The sequence below is a fragment of the Myxocyprinus asiaticus genome, chromosome 23 (assembly GCF_019703515.2).
Source record: "Myxocyprinus asiaticus isolate MX2 ecotype Aquarium Trade chromosome 23, UBuf_Myxa_2, whole genome shotgun sequence".
Classification (NCBI taxonomy): domain Eukaryota; kingdom Metazoa; phylum Chordata; class Actinopteri; order Cypriniformes; family Catostomidae; genus Myxocyprinus; species Myxocyprinus asiaticus.
Genome location: NC_059366.1, coordinates 44,837,264 through 44,857,327, shown reverse-complemented (window position 1 = coordinate 44,857,327; position 20,064 = coordinate 44,837,264). Strand labels below are relative to the sequence as shown.

The following is a 20,064-nucleotide window of genomic DNA, read 5'->3' as shown; positions in this document are numbered from 1 at the left end:
TTTTTTTTTTACCTGAGTATGTTTCCTAAACACTCCTACCTCGCCTTTTGCTCTGCCCCGTCTTACATTGTTCATACAAACAGAAAGTTCCAGTCCAAAGGCCATTGGTTGAGCCGAAACTGACATGTCAGGCTGCTCAAAGAAACAGCAATGTCTATGGACCCTCAGAGCCAAAGGCTACATACTAAATACTAAATAATACTCTTAGTATCTCTTCTGTACTGTATGTCATGCTGAATTACAATGAAGTGTGCTTAATTTGATCTTCCATTTCCAGTGTGAAAAGTGAACCTGAAGTTTTGTTTTTTGACTGATTGATCTTCCCAAAGTTTTGTTGGACGTTTGCACAAAATTAAATAAACAATGCTACATTTGTTTTTTTTTATATCAAATATCATTACTGGACGTTGCGTTTAACGTAATGAGGTCATGTGACGAGTGCAGCATACTACTTTTTGAAATATTTCGCGTTATATAATGCTTACCGTTTCACTTAAAATGTTTACAGTAGGCAGTAGGGACATGTGAGGTCAAAGGTGACTTCTGATGTGGCACATTGTAAATACAAAAACAGACCTGGATCTCATAGTCATTTCACAGTGTTACATGAAATCAGAATGGCTTTAAGTCCATGTCTTATAAATTTGAGGTCATCTATATGCAAGTGAACTCATAAAAGTTGACAAAAGTTTTAACTGATCAATGTACGTATGTCAAATTTACAGTCTTTCTTGTTCTGGAAAACAGTCCAAAAATATTGATGACTCATCTTGCTTTTCAAATTTAGTCCAATAAAATGTCCTTTAGATTAAGAATGTCCCTCCCCCTAATAGAGCGCAACAGTCTTGATTCCAGAAATGTTTTCCCATACATTTTTTCCATAGCGATTTTTATTTTTTATTTTTATATATTTTTTTTTTTTATATATATATACACTATATTGCCAAAAGTATTCGCTCATCTGCCTTTAGACGCATATGAACTTAAGTGACATCCCATTCTTAATCCATAGGGTTTAATATGACATCGGCCCACCCTTTGCAGCTATAACAGCTTCAACTCTTCTGGGAAGGCTTTCCACAAGGTTTAGGAGTGTGTTTATGGGAATTTTTGACCATTCTTCCAGAAGCGCATTTGTGAGGTCAGACACTGATGTTGGACGAGAAGGCCTGTCTCACAGTCTTCGCTCTAATTCATCCCAAAGGTGCTCTATCGGGTTGAGGTCAGGACTCTGTGCAGGCCAGTCAAGTTCTTCCACACCAAACTCGCTCATCCATGTCTTTATGGACCTTGCTTTGTGCACTGGTGCGCAGTCATGTTGGAACAGGAAGGGGCCATCCCCAAACTTTTCCCACAAAGTTGGGAGCATGGAATTGTCCAAAATCTCTTGGTATGCTGAAGCATTCAGAGTTCCTTTCACTGGAACTAAGGGGCCAAACCCAGCTCCTGAAAAACAACCCCACACCATAATCCCCCTCCACCAAACTTCACAGTTGGCACAATGCAGTCAGACAAGTACCGTTCTCCTGGCAACCGCCAAACCCAGACTCGTCCATCAGATTGCCAGATGGAGAAGCGTGATTCGTCACTCCAGAGAACGCGTCTCCACTGCTCTAGAGTCCAGTGGCGGCGTGCTTTACACCACTGCATCCGACGCTTTGCATTGCACTTGGTGATGTATGGCTTGGATGCAGCTGCTCGGCCATGGAAACCCATTCCATGAAGCTCTCTACGCACTGTTCTTGAGCTAATCTGAAGGCCACATGAACTTTGGAGGTCTGTAGCGATTGACTCTGCAGAAAGTTGGCGACCTCTGCGCACTATGCGCCTCAGCATCCGCTGATCCCGCTCTGTCATTTTACGTGGCCTACCACTTCGTGGCTGAGTTGCTGTCATTCCCAATCGCTTCTATAATACCACTGACAGTTGACTGTGGAATATTTAGTAGCGAGGAAATTTCACGACTGGACTTGTTGCACAGGTGGCATCCTATCACAGTACCACGCTGGAATTCACTGAGCTCCTGAGAGCGGCCCATTCTTTCACAAATGTTTGTAGAAGCAGTCTGCATGCCTAGGTGCTTCATTTTATACACCTGTGGCCATGGAAGTGATTGGAACACCTGAATTCAATTATTTGGATGGGTGAGCGAATACTTTTGGCAATATAGTGTATATACAGATATACAAGTATTCACACATACAGTTTACTAATTTCATAAATATGGTCTCATTTTACAGATAACCCCCTACATTTAAGAAATGATTGCAGTAATTAATAAAAATAAAAAATGTGTTTTTTCATGTCTAAAGTTTAAAGCATGTCATTTCAGTTCTGTGTCCTTTATATTTTAATTTTAAAATGTTATTCCACTGGAAGGGAGCAAGTGCTAGACAAAATTATGTTTCCTCTGTCACCTATCACATTAAACTGATCTGAATTGTAGGTGGTGCTCTAACGTATTTTATCCCTCACATTGGCGCTCACCCATACACAAGTCTTTTTTTGAAGTGCAGAGAGCTTCCACACTGTTTTGTTGAATATCTGGGCTTCTGAGTTGTTTAGTCCAATCTAGGTGTCACTGGAAAGCAAAGAATCCCAGCTTTACCATGATGTGTAACATTTCATCTTATATAGATGAGAACCTATTTTGCTGATGATTTGTTTCTCATACTTTTTCTACCGGACTTCATATTTTGTTCTAAAACATTTTGACACAGCATTGGATTAGTCACCCAAGTAAACAAGTAATTTATTTAACTAATTTTAAAGCTAAACAACCCAAAGTAAGATTTTTTTTATAAAGTTTGAGGCTATTTAGGGCTACAGATCAGTGGTCAGCACAGAAAAGAGACGTTTGCATTTTATGCCTTACCAAAATAAAATGTCACTTTGTGATATTTTTACAAATAATTCAAGCTGTGGTATTATGGCAGCAAAATATATAAATAAACTGTACAGTCACCGTCCTGAGAATGAGAGCTTTCATTTTATATATGACGTGTCTGTTTAAGCGCTATGTGAAGGACTTACATATTCATTTTAAAGAAAATTTTACAACGTAACCTCTAGGTGGTGCCAATTTGCGACACAAATGTTTTCAGGCCTTATTTTGTTAAAAAAAAAAAAACAATTGCTAAATGCAGAAGTGATGAGGTTCTCTGACCAGTTCAGATTCTAAGCTTTCAAATGATACACACATGCGCTAGCGGCCAAAAGTTTGGAATAATGTACAGATTTTGCTGTTTCGGAAGGAAATTGGTACTTTAATTCACCAAAGTGGCATTCAGCTGATCACAAAGTATAGTCAGGACATTACTGATGTAAAAAACAGCACCATCACTATTTGAAAAAAGTCATTTTTGATCAAATCTAGACAGCAGCCATCACTCCAACACCTTATCCTTGAGTAATCATGCTAAATTGATCATTTGGTACTAGAAAATCACTTGCCATTATATCAAACACATCTGAAAGATATTTGGTTCATTAAATGAAGCTTAACATTGTCTTTGTGTTTGTTTTTGAGTTGCCACAGTATGCAATAGACTGGCATGTCTTAAGGTCAATATTAGGTCAAAAATGGCAAAAAAGAAACAGCTTTCTCTAGAAACTCATCAGTCAATCATTGTCTTGAGGAATGAAGGCTATACAATGCTTGAAATTGCCAAAAAACTGAAGATTTCATACAAAAGGTGTACACTACAGTCTTCAAAGACAAAGGACAACTGACTCTCACACCTCACATGTCCTCAGCTGACAGCTTCATTGAATTCTACCCGCTCAACACCAGTTTCATGTACAACAGTAAAGAGAAGACTCAGGGGTGCAGGCATTATGGGAAGAATTGCAAAGAAAAAGCCACTTTTGAAACAGAAAAACAAAAAGAAAAGGTTGGAGTGGGCAAAGAAACACAGACATTGGTCAACAGATAATTGGAAAAGAGTGTTATGGATCTTAATCCCATTGAGCTTTTGTGGGATCAGCTAGACTGTAAGGTGCGTGAGAAGTGCCCGACAAGACAGCCACATCTATGTCAAGTGCTACAGGAAGTGTGGGGTGAAATGTCACCTGAGTATCTGGACAAACTGACAGCTAGAATAACAAGGATCTGCAAAGCTGTCATTGCTGCACGTGGAGGATTGTTTGATGAGAACTCTTTGAAGTAGTTTAAGAAGTTCTGAACACTTTGTTCAAATTGCAATAGTAATTTTTCACGTTATTAATGTCCTGACTATACATTGTGATCAGTTGAATGCCACTTTGGTGAATAAAAGTACCAATTTCTTTCCATAAGAGCAAAATCTGTACATTATTCCAAACTTTTTGCCGCCAGTGTATGCCTAACTTATGTATCCTTGGACTTTATCCAGTGTTTTAAGTGATAAAATGGCTTGCCATATAGCGCCTCCCCAGTTTAAGAGTTAGTTTTTTTTTTTAAACTGAAGATGAAATAACGAGGACTGATGGCTTCAACAGAAGCATAAACCATCAATTAACAACCTCGGAGCTCATGGTAGGTCTGTCTTTAAAGGTTGATTTAACGTGTTAATTCATTGCGATTAATTATATAAAAAATAACGTGTTAAAAATCAACGCAATTTATCATTTATCAACGCAATTACCCTATCAGAGCAATTCAAGCTTGCAGTACCACCTGTTTTCAGCAGGAGGCAGTAAGCGAAACTCCAGCTGTGAAGGCTACGTGCAGCTGTACAGAGAACAAGCCACACTTAGCGCAATTCTGAACGCAGGGATCTTGATGTGATTTTTATTTATTTATTTTTACATTTCAAACTACGTTTAACTTGATACAGCGACCTAAAACGCTGTATTTATGGTCCAACGCAACCAAAGTGAGGCGCTCTAAAAGAATTCAATTTAAATTATTTGAATTATTATTTTTTAAATATATATATTATATTTATAACAATATATATATTATATTTATAACTATATACTGTGTGTGTATATATATATATATATACATTTTTAATCATTTAATATTATATTTAAATTATTTGAATTATTATTTTTTAAATATATTATATTTATAACAATATATATATTATATTTATAACTATATACTGTGTGTGTATATATATATATATATATATATATATATATATATACACACACACACACACACATACATACATTTATAATCATTTAATATTATATATTTAATTATTTTTATTTAAGGGGCTTTCTCAACATATTTTTATATGCAGTTCATTGTAAATATTTCAGTTAATTAATTGGTAAATCATGTTATTAATTCGATTTAAAAATGTAATCGATTGAAAGCCCTTTTTATAAGTTAGTGTTACAGATCAATTTCCCTATGGAAAAACGTAAGATTTTTTCCATCGGGAACCAGACTGTTGCGCTCTAAACAACCTGCAAGTAGCAAATTGTGGCTTACGGCTTTGACTAAACTAAAGGCAATTGGATATTTAAAAGTAGGAATGAAAAACGTTCTGGGTGTAAAGTGGAAATGTTACTCAGTGCACTTATATACTAATATAATGTCAAATTACAATAGTATTGCTTTTCAGAGTCATGTGATCCATTACACTCTTTCTCATTTTGTTTCGTAAAGGTCACCTCTCCAGACTGTCATGAAGATGTAACATTGAAGAAAGACAATGTTTTTGTGCGCTCCTTCAAAGATGGAAAATTGTGAGTAAAGTGAACTTATTTCAGACTGTGCTTCTAATTTTAGCTTTAGAAGCAGAACAAGTGAAATTATGAACAAGTCTTTTCTGTGTACTTTGATTTATTGGTGATCTTAATTTTAGAAAGCAGTCTTTGTTTAAATTGAGTTTGGAAAGCTAAAAATGTGGAAGCATGTGATGATAGTTCTGTTGGGGAAGTCAGAGGATGTCTGTCTGCAATTAATTAAGGTGAAACTGCAGAATTGGTCTCATTTAAGCACAGGTTGAGAAATGTCTGATTATACCGATATCCATGTGTGCCTGACGGAGACAGAAGTGTGTATTTCATTTCAGTGGACTTTTCTCCACCATTTGATCACATGCTGAGTGATTTATGTAACGTTAACGATAATAGCATGCCAGTGATCCTAAGCATATTTTTGATTTGAGTTGATGCAATTAAAACGACCGGAAGCATGTTTGCATTTCTCAGACTTATTTGTCGCTTAGTGGCTAGGTCTGTCATGCAACTCATTTAAGGCCTTTGAATAATGTTCTATCATTGGCAATCTCTGCAGAAGTTGTGTTCTTGTGTTGAACATGTGTGAGCACACTTAACTGCTCCCCCTAGTGTCTGTTTTTGGATTGTAATGACATCATCGACTTGTGTGCGGATTTATAAATATTTATAAACAAACATGTGCTCACTAACCGTCATATGCTGTTACAAACGATTCTAAAATAGAACTCTTAATTATTTGAGTATGCGGTTGCCCCAAAAAAGTACTCGTACCCTTAAGCATCACAGAAATGTCACCAAATGAGATATCAAAGCAAGTGACATTTATATTAAAGAACGATAGCAGAACATGGATATTTCTAAGGTTTCAAATGCTAACAGGTTTTATGTTACCCTACAGTTACACGGTTTTGCGAAAAGACATCAGAGAGTTGGATGAAGCGAAAGCTCCTAAAGCAGACGCAGGACTCAAACCAGGTGAGAGCACAATTGCCACATATGAAAACAGTTGCAAATTTGCTTAGACAAACTTTTGTGGTACACAAGTATTCTGTCTAATTGTTAAAAAGTCTGTAACACTCAATAATGACGGTCATTAAAGGAATATTCCAGGTTCAAAACAAGTTAAGCTCAATCCACAGCATTTCTGGGATAATTATGGGGTATCTCAGGTGGTAGAGCGAGTTGGCCACTAATCACAGGGTAAGCGGTTCGATTCCCGACCCACATGACTCCACATGCCGAAGTGTCCTTGGGCAAGACACTGAACCCCAAGTTGCTCCCAATGGCGCAATAGCACCTTGCATGGCAGCTCTGCCATCATTGGTTTGAGAGCGTGTGTGTGTGAATGGGTGAATGAGTCACAGTGTAAAGCGCTTTGAAAACCGCTAAGGTTAAAAAAGCGCTATATAAGTGCAGACCATTTAATACTGATTACCAAAAATTTCGACTTTCAATCCTCCAAAAATTTGCCCCATTCACTTCCATTGTAAGTACCTCACTGTAACCTCGATTTTGCTCTTTTTTTTTTTTTTTAAGAAAAGGAGGGACGAGTCGTAACAAATTTTTGTGGTAAACAACATTATGCCACAAATGCTGTCGATCGAGCTTAACTTGGATTTAACCCGGAATATTCGTTTAAGTAATTCATATATAAATGAGCATGTTACTAAACAGCTCTCTGGAAGACTTGAATCTGATCGCAAAACTACAGTGCGTCCGGAAAGTATTCACAGCGCTTCACTTTTTTCACATTTTGTTATGTTACAGCCTTATTCCAAAATGGATTCAATTCATTATTTTCCTCAAAATTATACAAACAATACCCCATAATGACAACGTGAAAGAAGTTTGTTTGAAATCTTTACAAATTTATTAAAAATAAAAAACGAAAAAAATTACATGTATATAAGTATTCACAGCCTTTGCCATGACACTCAAAATTGAGCTCAGGTGCATCCTGTTTCCACTGATCATCTTTGAGATGTTTCTACAACTTGATTGGAGTCCACCTGTGGTAAATTCAGTTGATTGGACATGATTTGGAAAGGCACACACCTGTCTATATAAGGTCCCACAGTTAACAGTGCATGTCAGAGCACAAACCAAGCCATGAAGTCCAAGGAATTGTCTGTAGACCACCGAGACAGGATTGTATCGAGGCACAGATCTGGGGAAGGGTACAGAAAAATGTCTGCAGCATTGAAGGTCCCAATGAGCACAGTGGCCTCCATCATCCGTAAATGGAAGAAGTTTGAAACCACCAGGACTCTTCCTAGAGCTGGCCGCCCGGCCAAACTGAGCGATCGGGGGAGAAGAGCCTTAGTCAGGGAGGTGACCAAGAACCTGATGGTCACTCTGACAGAGCTCCAGCATTCCTCTGTGGAGAGAGGAGAACCTTCCAGAAGAACAACCATCTCTGCAGCACTCCACCAATCAGGCCTGTATGGTAGAGTGGCCAGACGGAAGCCACTCCTCAGTAAAAGGCACATGACAGCCTGCCTGGAGTTTGCCAAAAGGCACCTGAAGGACTCTCAGACCATGAGAAACAAAGATTGAACTCTTTGGCCTGAATGGCAAGCGTCATGTCTGGAGGAAACCAGGCACTGTTCATCACCTGGCCAATACCATCCCTACAGTGAAGCATGGTGGTGGCAGCATCATGCTGTGGGGATGTTTTTCAGTGGCAGGAACTGGGAGACTAGTCAGGATCGAGGGAAAGATGAATGCAGCAATGTACAGCGACATCCTTGATGAAAACCTGCTCCAGAGCGCTCTGGACCTCAGACTGGGGCGAAGGTTCATCTTCCAACAGGACAACGACCCTAAGCACACAGCCAAGATAACAAAGGAGTGGCTCCGGAACAACTCTGTGAATGTCCTTGAGTGGCCCAGCCAGAGCCCAGACTTGAACCCGATTGAACATCTCTGGAGAGATCTGAAAATGGCTGTGCACCGACGCTCCCCATCCAACCTGACGGAGCTTGAGAGGTCCTGCAAAGAAGAATGGGAGAAACTGCCCAAAAATAGGTGTGCCAAGCTTGTAGCATCATACTCAAAAAGACTTGAGGCTGTAATTGGTGCCAAAGGTGCTTCAACAAAGTATTGAGCAAATGCTGTGAATACTTATGTACATGTGATTTTTTTTTTTTTTTTTTTCTTTCTGGAAAATAATGAATTTAATCCATTTTGGAATAAGGCTGTGCTCAACAAAATGTGGAAAAAGTGAAGTGCTGTGAATATTTTCCGGATGCACTGTATATAATTGACTGTTGTCCCAGGCAACCTATTTAGCCTTCTTCTGTATCACTACTCACTCTTTTCACATCACAAAATAATTTTAACTTGAATCAATATTTCATGACGTGTCCATTTATTATTTGGTAAGCAGCCTTGTAATAAGTGGCGTATTGTGGTTAAAAGGGTTGCAAATGCTGTTTCATGTTTACTTTAATCTAGAAGAGGAGAAAGTATTTAAACAAGTGTTTAATTTCTTGGTCACTACTAGAGGGTCTGCAACCCGGGACCCGAGAACCCAATAGGTTTCGGGGCGGGTTCGGGTCAGTTTTTCAAGTAGGGGTTCAGGTTTGTAATTAATGAAAAAATAAACAGGCTTACCGAACTTGTTTCGTGCACACGCTCTCACACACACACACACGCGTATGAACAGACGAGGTAGGGGCCGTTCACACTGGTCGTATTTTTCCGCACGTCTGTTCTGTTTTTCCATTGTTTAAACACATGCTGGACGAATGTCTTTGGCATTTGCACCGCGTCTCGCTTTTTCTCCAGCGTCTCAAGCAGGACCGGCACATTTTAAACACCATATCAAGTTATAAAGAACTTCAAATTGTCAAAAACGCATGTTGAGACACCTGCGCTGTTTCATTCTTTGCGCTGCATCTAGATTGTTTTCAGCGCAGTTGTTACAAAGATTCAACAGTCTAAACAAGTTCAGGCTGCATAGAGGGGACTGTTGCAGTGTTTCATTTTATTCCAGGTTGTTCTGCACCAAGTGAAGTTTCAGCGCTTAAGCGGTAAGCTTTTTTCCCCTTCTGCTCTCGTGTACTGAGGGGCTGCCATGCATTATTAAAACTGTGTATGTTTACTGTTTGAGAACTGTTACGATTGTTGCCTATATGCTTAAATAAAATACAGCCTATTGCAATAGTACTTGCTAGGAGAAGAAATTAGATCATAAGCGATTTCGAGTCGGGTTCGGGCTTAAAATCTGACGGTATCGTTCGGGCCGGGTAGAGTTGGGCCACTCGGGTTCGGGTTTCATTTTAAGGCCGGTGCAGACCTCTAGTCACTACTAGTGTGACCAGATGGAATAGGTTTCCCGAACACCCTGCTGTCTGTCAGTAAAACGGATAGAGCCAGTGTTGGGATGTCAGGCTAGTTGGGATGTTCAAACAAACAGAGGAATGTTTTGATAATGCCATAGAGCCAGTGGTTACACTTTTCAGGGGAATAACGCTACGAATGGCTTCCGTATTGTGAATGTGACACCTGCCCCTGTGCTGTTACTCTGTGTTTAACAGTGTTAAATGCCGCATGGGAGTTCCAGCGCAATGGTAACGTGCCCGACACATGGAGGACGGAGGTGAAGGACGAAAGCTCCGGCAGTGAGGAAGATGAAGAGGAAGATGAGGAAGAACAGGAGGAAGAGGGCAGCAGCGAGGAGGAAGAGGTGACAACAGCATCACAACTAAGAGACTGAAAGCGTGGGATAGAACAAAGCCACATTTAGTTGCATTACAGTATTTTTGATCACTTTTCAGCAATCCCAGACGGAATGTGCAGACTTTTTATATTTCTGATTTACAGACAAAATCTGCACAATTCTGCACTGGATTTAAACATACAAAAATGTGTGTAACAGAGCAAGTATGACACTTTTATTGGTAACTGAAAGTATAGTGAAATTAATATTTAATAAACAAAACTTGCTAGGGGTGGGGAATGCGTAGAACTTTTATGAATGACAGATGTCGCAATTCTGCAGAAACTTGCAGGGTTTCTGTGAAGTTCTACACGCACAGACCTTTTTTTCCCTTGTCTGCTCTGATTTTGGGGCAGAAACAAAGCTGAGAGTGCTACTACACTCTTATTGGTAGCAGAAAGTATAAAGAAATTAGCCACGATATTTAATACACAAACACACAAGGTGGGAGATTTGTAGAACTTCATGACTGATGGGCGTTCCAATTCTGCACAGATTCCATGTGGGCCTGCTTATCACCTTCAAACTTGATTTTATAAACACAGAGCTTTCTGTGTTATAGCGAAGGCTGCTGTCATCACTATACCATCGGTGGCTTGTTTACCTTGATTTATTGACCGCAAATATTATCTTTAGGGACCTGTAGGAAAAGTCAAAGCTTTGCATTGCAATGCATTTATGATTTAGTGATCCATCGCATTGTATTGAATCTGTATTACAGAAAATGTATTATAATGTGTGTTGTATCGTGAGGTTATATGATACTCCGCCCTAGTGCACTGAAAATTTTTCGACGGCCGCCCAAGCAACATTTCGGGCCACCGAAACAAAATTAATTACATTAATCTGCCATTCTCCACATTATATGCGCTAAATATGCTTTTCCAAAACAGCACCAACCCGCATCTCAGAATAGCATTCACAATTGTACAGAGCGGTTATCTGAGTTACCGTAGACTTCTTCTGTTCGAACCAGTCTGGCCATTCTCTGTTGACCTCTCTCATCAACAAGGCGTTTCCATTTTTTCCCCATTCTGATGGTTGATGTGAACAGTAACTGCAGCTCCTGACCCGTATCTGCATGATTTTATGCACTGCACTGCTGCCACATGATTGGCTGATTAGATAATCGCATGGATGATTGTTGGTGCCAGATGGGCAGGTTTGAGTATTTCTGTAACTGCTGTTCTCCTGGGATTTTCACACACAACAGTCTCTAGAATTTACTAGAATGGTGCCAAAAACAAAAATAACATCCAGTGAGCGGCAGTTCTGTGGATGGAAATGTCTTGTTGATGAGAGAGGTCAACAGAGAATGGCCAGACTGGTTCGAACTGACAAAGTCTACGGTAACTCAGATAACCACTCTGTACAATTGTGAATGCTATTCTGAGATGAGGGTTGGCGCTGTTTTGGCGGCACAAGGGGGAACTACGTGATATTAGGCAAGTGGTTTTAATGTTGTGGCTGATCTGTGTGTGTTTGTGTGTGTGTATGTGTGTGTGTGTGTGTATGTGTATATATATATATATATATATATATATATATATATATAAATATATAATATATATATATATATATATATATATACACACACACAGTTGAAGTCAGAAGTTTACACACATCTTAGCCAAATACATTTAAACTCAGTTTTTCACAATTCCTGACATTTAATCATATAAAACATTCCCTGTCTTAGGTCAGTTAGGATCACTATTTTATTTTAAGAATGTGAAATGTCAGAATAATAGTAGAGGGAATGATTTATTTCAGCTTTTATTTCTTTCGTCACATTCCCAGTGTGTCAGAAGTTTACATACACTTTGTTAGTATTTGGTAGCATTGCCTTTAAATTGTTTAACTTGGATCACATGTTTCGGGTAGCCTTCCACAAGCTTCTCACAAGAAGTTTCTGGAATTTTGGCTCATTCCTCCAGACAGAACTGGTGTAACTGAGTCAGGTTTGTTGGCCTCCTTGCTCCACACGCTTGTTCAGTTCTGCCCCCAAATTTTCTATCGGATTGAGATCAGGGCTTTGTGATGGCCACTCCAATACCTTGACTTTGTTGTCCTTAAGCCATTTTGCCACAACTTTGGAGGTATGCTTGCGGTCATTGTCCATTTGGAAGACCCATTTGTGACGAGCTTTAACTTTCTGGCTGATGTCTTGAGATGTTGCTTCAATATATCCACATAATTTTCCTTCCTCATGATCTATTTTGTGAAGTGCACCAGTCCCTCCTGCAGCAAAGCACCCCCACAACATGATGCTGCCTCCCCCATGCTTCACGGTTGGGATGGTGTTCTTCAGCTTGCAAGCCTCACCCTTTTTCCTCCAAACATAAAGATGGTCATTATGGCCAAACAGTTACATTTTTGTTCCATCAGACCAGAGGACATTATTCCAAAAGTAAGATCTTTGTCCCCATGTGCACTTGCAGTGGCTTCTTCCTTGCTGAGCAGCCTTTCAGGTTATGTCGATATAGGACTCGTTTTACTGTGGATATAGATACTTGTCTACCTGTTTGCTCCAGCATCTTCACAAGGTCCTTTGCTGTTGTTCTGGGATTGATTTGCACTTTTCACACCAAACTACATTCATCTCTAGGAGACAGAATGCATCTCCTTCCTGAGCGGTATGATGGCTGTGTGGTCCCATGGTGTTTATACTTGCATACTATTGTTTGTACAGATGAACGTGGTACCTTCAGGCTTTTGGAAATTGCTCCCAAGGATGAACCAGACTTGTGGAGGTCCACAATTTTTTTCTGAGGTCTTGGCTGATTTCTTTTGATTTTCCCATGATGTCAAGCAAAGAGGCACTGAGTTTGAAGGTAGGCCTTAAAATTCATGCACAGGTACACCTCCAATTCCGTACACCTCTTATCAGAAGTTAATTGGCTAAAGATTTGACATCATTTTCTGGACTTTTCCAAGCTGCTTAAAGGCACAGTTAACTTAGTGCACGTAAACTTCTGACCCACTGGAATTGTGATATAGTCAATTAAAAGTCTGTAAACAATTGTTGGAAAAATTACTCGTGTCATGCACAAAGTAGATGTCCTAAACGACTTGCCAAAACTATAGTTTGCTAATATTAAATTTGTGGAGTGGTTAAAAAATGAGTTTTAATGACTTCAACTTAAGTGTATGTAAGCTTCTGACTTCAACTGTATATATACATACATGTATATATACAACTTCATGTTGCTGAAAAAGTTATATTAAGGTGTTGATTGAACAGGGCTGGGTGTGTCTACTCCAGCTGAACCCCATTATGTATGCAGTTTCATAGATTTGGGGATTTAGTAACTAAGGGCAAATACTTTTTCACACAGGCCCAGTTGGTACTTTTCCACTGCACTGTATATATCGAGCATGTCAGTCACCACCAAAAAACATTTTTACCAAGGAAAAACCCTGTTGTGTCATATAAAGCACGAGTTGGTTTTGACCTCATTTGTTTGTTAGAGTTGACCTTTTTTACAATACTTCATTCCCAAGTACTTTTACTTTGCATGCTTAGACACACTTTTTAGAAGGTGTTTATGAGCCTAGGCTGGCACAAACCTCACTGTGTGTTTTATTCCTGTGTGTAGGAGGAGGTGGAGCCATTCCCAGAGGAGAGAGAGAACTTCCTGCAACAGCTTTACAAATTTATGGAGGATAGAGGTGAGACCACAACGCATTGTTGTAGTAATGTATTTGTGTTGAATGTGGTGTGTATTGTTTCACATCATAGAGTGAGTCTTAGAAACTTACTTATTTTTACTTGGATTTGGTGCTTGGCGAGTGTTACTTTTGGACCCTGATGGTCACAACCATGAACAGCTCATAAAAACGTAACCCACACTAACTAGTCTCTTTATTATCTTTCTTTTTAGGAACTCCTATAAATAAGAAGCCTGTGCTGGGCTACAAGAATCTGAATCTATTTAAACTCTACAGGCTGGTGCATAAGCTTGGCGGTTTTGACAATGTGAGTAATATTCTGTTTCCACCCTGTAGAGCTAACATTTCCGAAATCTGCTTTTCTGTCTGGATTACCTTTCACTGAGTGAGTAAGGCGTGTTCCCTCCCTGTGTCTCAGATTGAGAGTGGATCTGTGTGGAAGCAGGTGTATCAGGATCTGGGCATCCCCGTGCTGAACTCTGCTGCTGGATACAATGTCAAATGTGCCTACAGAAAGTATGCATATCTTTCATAATCTCCTTATGAGTGAGACAGGATGACATTGTCAGCAAAGCCATGTGTTAGTAAAAACTGATACTCCTAGTCACTGCAGAAAGTTTGCTACTTAGTAGGGGCCAAGCTTCGAACATTAGGCACCTATTGTTGTATCTTCCATTTCATTTTTTTGTTTATTTTCAGGCTTGAAATCTATAGCAGCCACCAACAGTTCAAAACTGCACTTGCGTTTCTGCTAAAGCTAATAAATAACTTGAACCTTGTGGAATAGAACCAAATGGTAAAGAGTTGTGAAATTTGGCATATTAATAGGGAAGAGTCTCGAAATGTACCATGCCAAATTTGAGGTGTCTATCTCAAACCCTATAGCGCCACCAACAGCTAAAAATTGCACTTGCGTTTCTGTTCATAAGCTTATAAATAACTTTTGAATCTTGTGGAATAGAACCATATGGTGAACAGCAGTGTAACCGGGCACATTCATAGGGAAGAGTCTTGACATTTACCATGAAAAATTTAGGGAGTTTATCTCAAACCCTCTAGTGCAGGCATGGGCAAAATACAGTCTTCCCACCACTATTTCTGGGTTTAAAAGAGATAAGAACCTATCAATGTGGAATATTGTATCTCAAAAGAAATACAATGTGGCCCACCATGTACTACTTAAGCCAGATGTGACCCCTGTACCAAAACACTTTGCCCACCCCTACTCTAGTGCCACCAACAGCTTAAAATTGCACTTGCGTTTCTGCTAATACATTAATTGATTGTTGTGGAATAGAACTGTCCGATCTTAATACGCTACTGGTCAAAAGTTATTAAAAGCTGTTTGATATACCAAATCAATTTGTGTATAACTCAACATGTCTCTTCGCAACTGAACTACATGAAACGACATATGCAAGGCAATACTGCCGCCATGCACATAAGCAGAGTGGTGATAGCGCCGCCTACTGATCAAAATGTTATTTTACGCAGGTACCTGTATGGCTTTGAGGACTACTGCACTTCCACGGGAATCACATTCCGTATGGATTTGCCATATAAGACAGGTGAGAAGACGGGCTCTAAGAGCGAGGTGAATGCAGAGGGAACAGCCAGCGGCGGTGACAGTGTCTCTTTAAGCACAGCCAGCACAGACAACCAGAAACCCCTCAAAGAACCAGAAACCTCGGACACACAAAATGCGGTCAAGGTACTAAACCGTCAGCTCAGGCTACATTCGGAATGGCATACTACAGTACTACCTATACTGTTTTTGCAGTATGAAGCATCTTTACTACAAATTTATGGATGTATTGCATGATTTGACCTTCCATTTTACCACCATGTAATGGTAATAATTAACACTGAGTTTTTATTCATTAACATTAGTTAATGCATTAGCTGTCTTAGCTATATTAGCTATATTTACAGCATGTATTAATCTTAGTTAATGTTAATTTATCAAAATACTGCGTGTGCTACTTTTATTGAAATTAAGAAATGTATTAGTATGTAGAAGTTAACAATGACCAAGATTATTAAATGCTGGAATGTAGTGCTAATTAACTAATGTTAAAGGGGTCATGACATAATTTTATCTTCCATGAGGTCCACTGATCATGTTAGTAAAGTTTTCTTTTGCACCAAAACAGTCATAATTTAAGATCATTTTCCACCCTGTCTCTGACCATCTGAAACGCTCTGTTTTAAGCTCTATAGCTCTTTAAGACTTCTACGTAAACGCCCTCTGTTATGATTGGCTAATGTTGTGCAGCCACTCAAATACAGCCAGGTTTGAAACTCAATTGGAAGAGAATAAACGACAAGCTCCACAACATTATAAAACTAAATTTCAGGGTTTACACGTAACACACACCCAACACATTACATCCGAATATATTAAACCGTTTACTCATTAGCACCATAAGCTGTCAAACAGTCATGACATTTGAAATATTCATGAATGAAACGGTTTACTCACAGTTTTGCGATCGGGTCCAAGTGTTTTTAACTACCCAATCATTCAATAACAGTTCCTTTGCAAAGCTTGAATCATATTGTGGCTGGTTCACAAGCAATCCACGCTGATATGAGCTGAAAAAACATACAATCCATGCTAAAAAAAATGCTAAAGACACATCTACATGACGCTCATACAAATTCAAAATGCATTGTGACAAACAGGTTGCCTGCTCTGAGGACGCATCGCCGGTAACTCATCATGTTTGCATACAACAACAAATAAAAATAGCACTGATGGGTGAAAGAACGTGTCTCAAAACAACAAGATGCAGCAGCTGAATGAAGCCGACCGGAGTCTCCTTTTCATAGTTGTAACTTGACACTGTGTCTTTTAAAAGCGGTGCAAGATACATGACAACTGTCAATGACGTCTGTCTAGTGCATGTTTTATAGTAGGCCTGTCTGCTAGTTGGTCTGTCCTGCTCTCTCTCTGTTTAGAGATGAGCAACAGTGGGCGGGGCCAAGGGTGCGATGATGTAAAATAGGTGTTGATGATGTTGCTGAAGAGGCGGTCATTCATTAATGGGCCCCTAATGAGGAAGGGAAGTCGTGGAAGATGAGAACTAGGTGTTTCTGTGGCTTGGTTCCAATAAATGCTTTTATTGCTTTGGGGATTAAGTTTTGAGTTCTGAAATTTACGGTATGTTTTTAAAGTAGAAGGACCTCTTATATGTCATGACATGACCCCTTTAAAAACAATCTTATTGTAAAGTGTTACCAATTTAATTCATTATTTGCTCAGACTGCTAAAAGTCATAAAATATGATTAAAACACTTCTCTGTGGCATACTACTGTTTGAAATGTTTTTCAATATTTAATGCATCCTTTTTGTTTTACTGTACGCAGAATACAGTAAACAGTACAGTAGTGTTCCATCATGACCATACTGTCTTGTTTGGATATTTTGTCTCTTAGTAGGCATGTCTTTTTCCTCATGCATATTTATAAGATAGAGTCATGCTTTTTCTCCCACACAAGCTGACTTACACAAGAACAATGATGCAATTACAACTGTAGCTGAATCATTGTTATTACGTGCAACTAATATTTATAGCAAGTTCATCTGAGTGAGGTTGCTGTGCTATTTCTGGTCAGGAGGTGAAGACTGAAGCCACAGCACAGTGTGAAGATAAAGTGGACATCAACAGTGTAGATGAGGAAGTTGATAACCATGCTGATGAAGACGAGAATGACATGAACGAAGATGCCCAGAAACAGGAGGGCAACGAGAGTGACTTGACTGCGGAGAGTACGGTCATGGAGAAGGTGGAGGAGGAACCCTGTGAAGAACCGGACAACAGAGATCTGTCAAGGTAGGTGGAACCTGAAACAGCAGGCTACATTTCTTGCTCTGAATAACAGTGCATGGCTCTGTGGATCTCTGCAGGAGATTATCAAGAGACAGAGATGGAGACAAAGTGAGATGTACTGGGAGATGGAATGCATGACAGACAAAGCTGGAGAAATTTCTGGAGAGGATGATGACAGGGATTTAATGTTAGACCGATAGGGAGAAAGATGCAAACAGGGACAGCAGCTTCAACACTGTTAAAGGAGTAGTTCACCTAGAAATGAAAATGTTGTCATTTACTCACCTTCATGTCGTTTTAAAGCCACGTGCTGTTTTTGTTTTTTTCTCCGTGGAACACATAAGTAGATGTGCATAGTAGTGCAAAGTGACCACGTCAGTCGAGCTTCAAAAGCACCATAAAAGTAGTCCATATGATTAATGCACTATATTCCATGTCTTCAAAACTCTTAAATAGTTCACCCAAAATGTAAAAAAAACTGTCTGATCATTTACTCACCCTCATGTCGTTTCAAACCCATGTGATTTCCTTTTCCTCTGCAGAACACAAAGATACTTTGAAGAATGTATGAGCTCTTTTTTAGTGATCCATACAATTTGTAAATTGTAATCCATACAATTTAAGTGGTATATTCCACTTCTTCTGAATTGATTCGACAGGTTTGTGTGAGAAACAGACCAAAACTGAAGTCCTTATTTACTACAATCTTAACATCCGCTCTGGCTCTTAAAGTTTTAAAGTTAAAACAAACGAAAGTTATTATTCACTGATAATCTTCCCCTCTGCTAAAGCTTGCGTCTAGACCACATTTGTGTCCAGAATTACAAAATGACTCTTATGAGCGTACGCAAGTCCAATTGCCATTTTTTAGGGGAACGTTATCAGTGAACAATTACTTTTTCGTCCTTTCTTGAGCTCGACAAATGTGATTTTCTCCTTTTGTGATCCACTGAAAAAATAACCGCATACAGGTTTGGAACAACATGGGGGTGAGTAAATCGCTGGATTTTCATTTTTGAAATTTCCAATTCACACCTGATTTTCAGTCGTTAGTTTCGTTTACATAGTCGTTGTCGTCCTTGGATCTGATTAAAACCTTTTGCTCAGCAAATGCAAATCCACAAATCGCAAACGCTGATTGTTATCCATGGTGACTATGTAACTGAGCATTTCCTGGGGTTCTTTACACTTAACTGACTAATGAAATAAGAAAGTGGAGGCAGAACAGTCTTCCATTTATTGAATTGAGTTTCTCGCTGAAGCTGTGCACAAACATTCACTTTCTAAGCAAGCCGTGAAGTAACAAAAGCACGATCAAATTCAAAGAGTGAAGTCACACCATCAGTTGTCTCCTAATCGAGTTGGTTGCGGCATGCTGCTTCGGTGCTTATTTCAGCGAGCTACACATGACAGGGAATCATAGAGAAATGTCAGAGGCAGTCGTTTAGTCGGTCACCCCTCTTCCATGCTCATTTAGTGAGTTTAACAGACCTCTGACAGAACGGGGTGAGATTTCAGCAAAAATGGTCAATAAGTGTGACATCCTCGACCATAATAGAGTTGCTTGGAGTCTAATAGTAAGATGGTGCTTTTAGCTGACTGTTCAGAGCAGTTGATGGATTAATGAACATGGCGAAAGAGAGACAGACAAACTACAGTAGCAGACTGAAGGGAGAAATGAAAATAGATGGATCGTTGCACTCTAGCTTTGTCTCGCTGTGATCTGAAAAGCCCCACTGAAATAGTTCACGAAAGCCAAGCATGGCAGCTTTTATGTTGGCTGAAGCTTGTGTTCTTTCTAGCTAGTTTTGCTGTCTCTCACCACTTTTCTCTCTGTCCTCTGGAATCTCCTTTCTAAGCTGTAATTTTGGGTGTTTTGAGGTGACTGTTCAATTTCCACAGAGCAATGGACTGACTAGTCGTGAAACATGAGCACTACCACTGCTTCCCTATGCTTTTTAAGCGTGTTTCCCAAAGCTTTCTGCTCTTCATTTCATGTTCGGCTGTTTTTGATGCTGAGTTCACATGGAGCTTTGTGGCCTAGCTGCTGGATAGCGTTCGGAATTAAGAATTATATTTGTGGTGTTCAGTTCCATTAACGGTGCTTGAAAGTCTCGGTTCTTCTGCTGATGTAGACCGATCACAGTATTCAATTA

At 39.4% G+C, this 20,064-nt stretch overlaps 1 protein-coding gene across 3 annotated transcripts in view; it reads left to right on the top strand.

Annotated features, from left to right (window-relative positions):
• The window catches only part of LOC127414359 (AT-rich interactive domain-containing protein 4B-like), a 114,587-nt gene that overhangs the window by 65,851 nt on the left and 28,672 nt on the right, over positions 1-20,064 (top strand). For all 3 annotated transcript variants that reach the window (XM_051652334.1, XM_051652333.1, XM_051652332.1), the window contains exons 9-16: positions 5,603-5,682; positions 6,578-6,654; positions 10,221-10,369; positions 14,002-14,074; positions 14,287-14,381; positions 14,493-14,590; positions 15,569-15,785; positions 17,694-17,911. In XM_051652334.1, the coding sequence (XP_051508294.1) occupies positions 5,603-5,682; positions 6,578-6,654; positions 10,221-10,369; positions 14,002-14,074; positions 14,287-14,381; positions 14,493-14,590; positions 15,569-15,785; positions 17,694-17,911 (1,007 nt within the window). The remainder of the gene's footprint in view (positions 1-5,602; positions 5,683-6,577; positions 6,655-10,220; positions 10,370-14,001; positions 14,075-14,286; positions 14,382-14,492; positions 14,591-15,568; positions 15,786-17,693; positions 17,912-20,064) is intronic.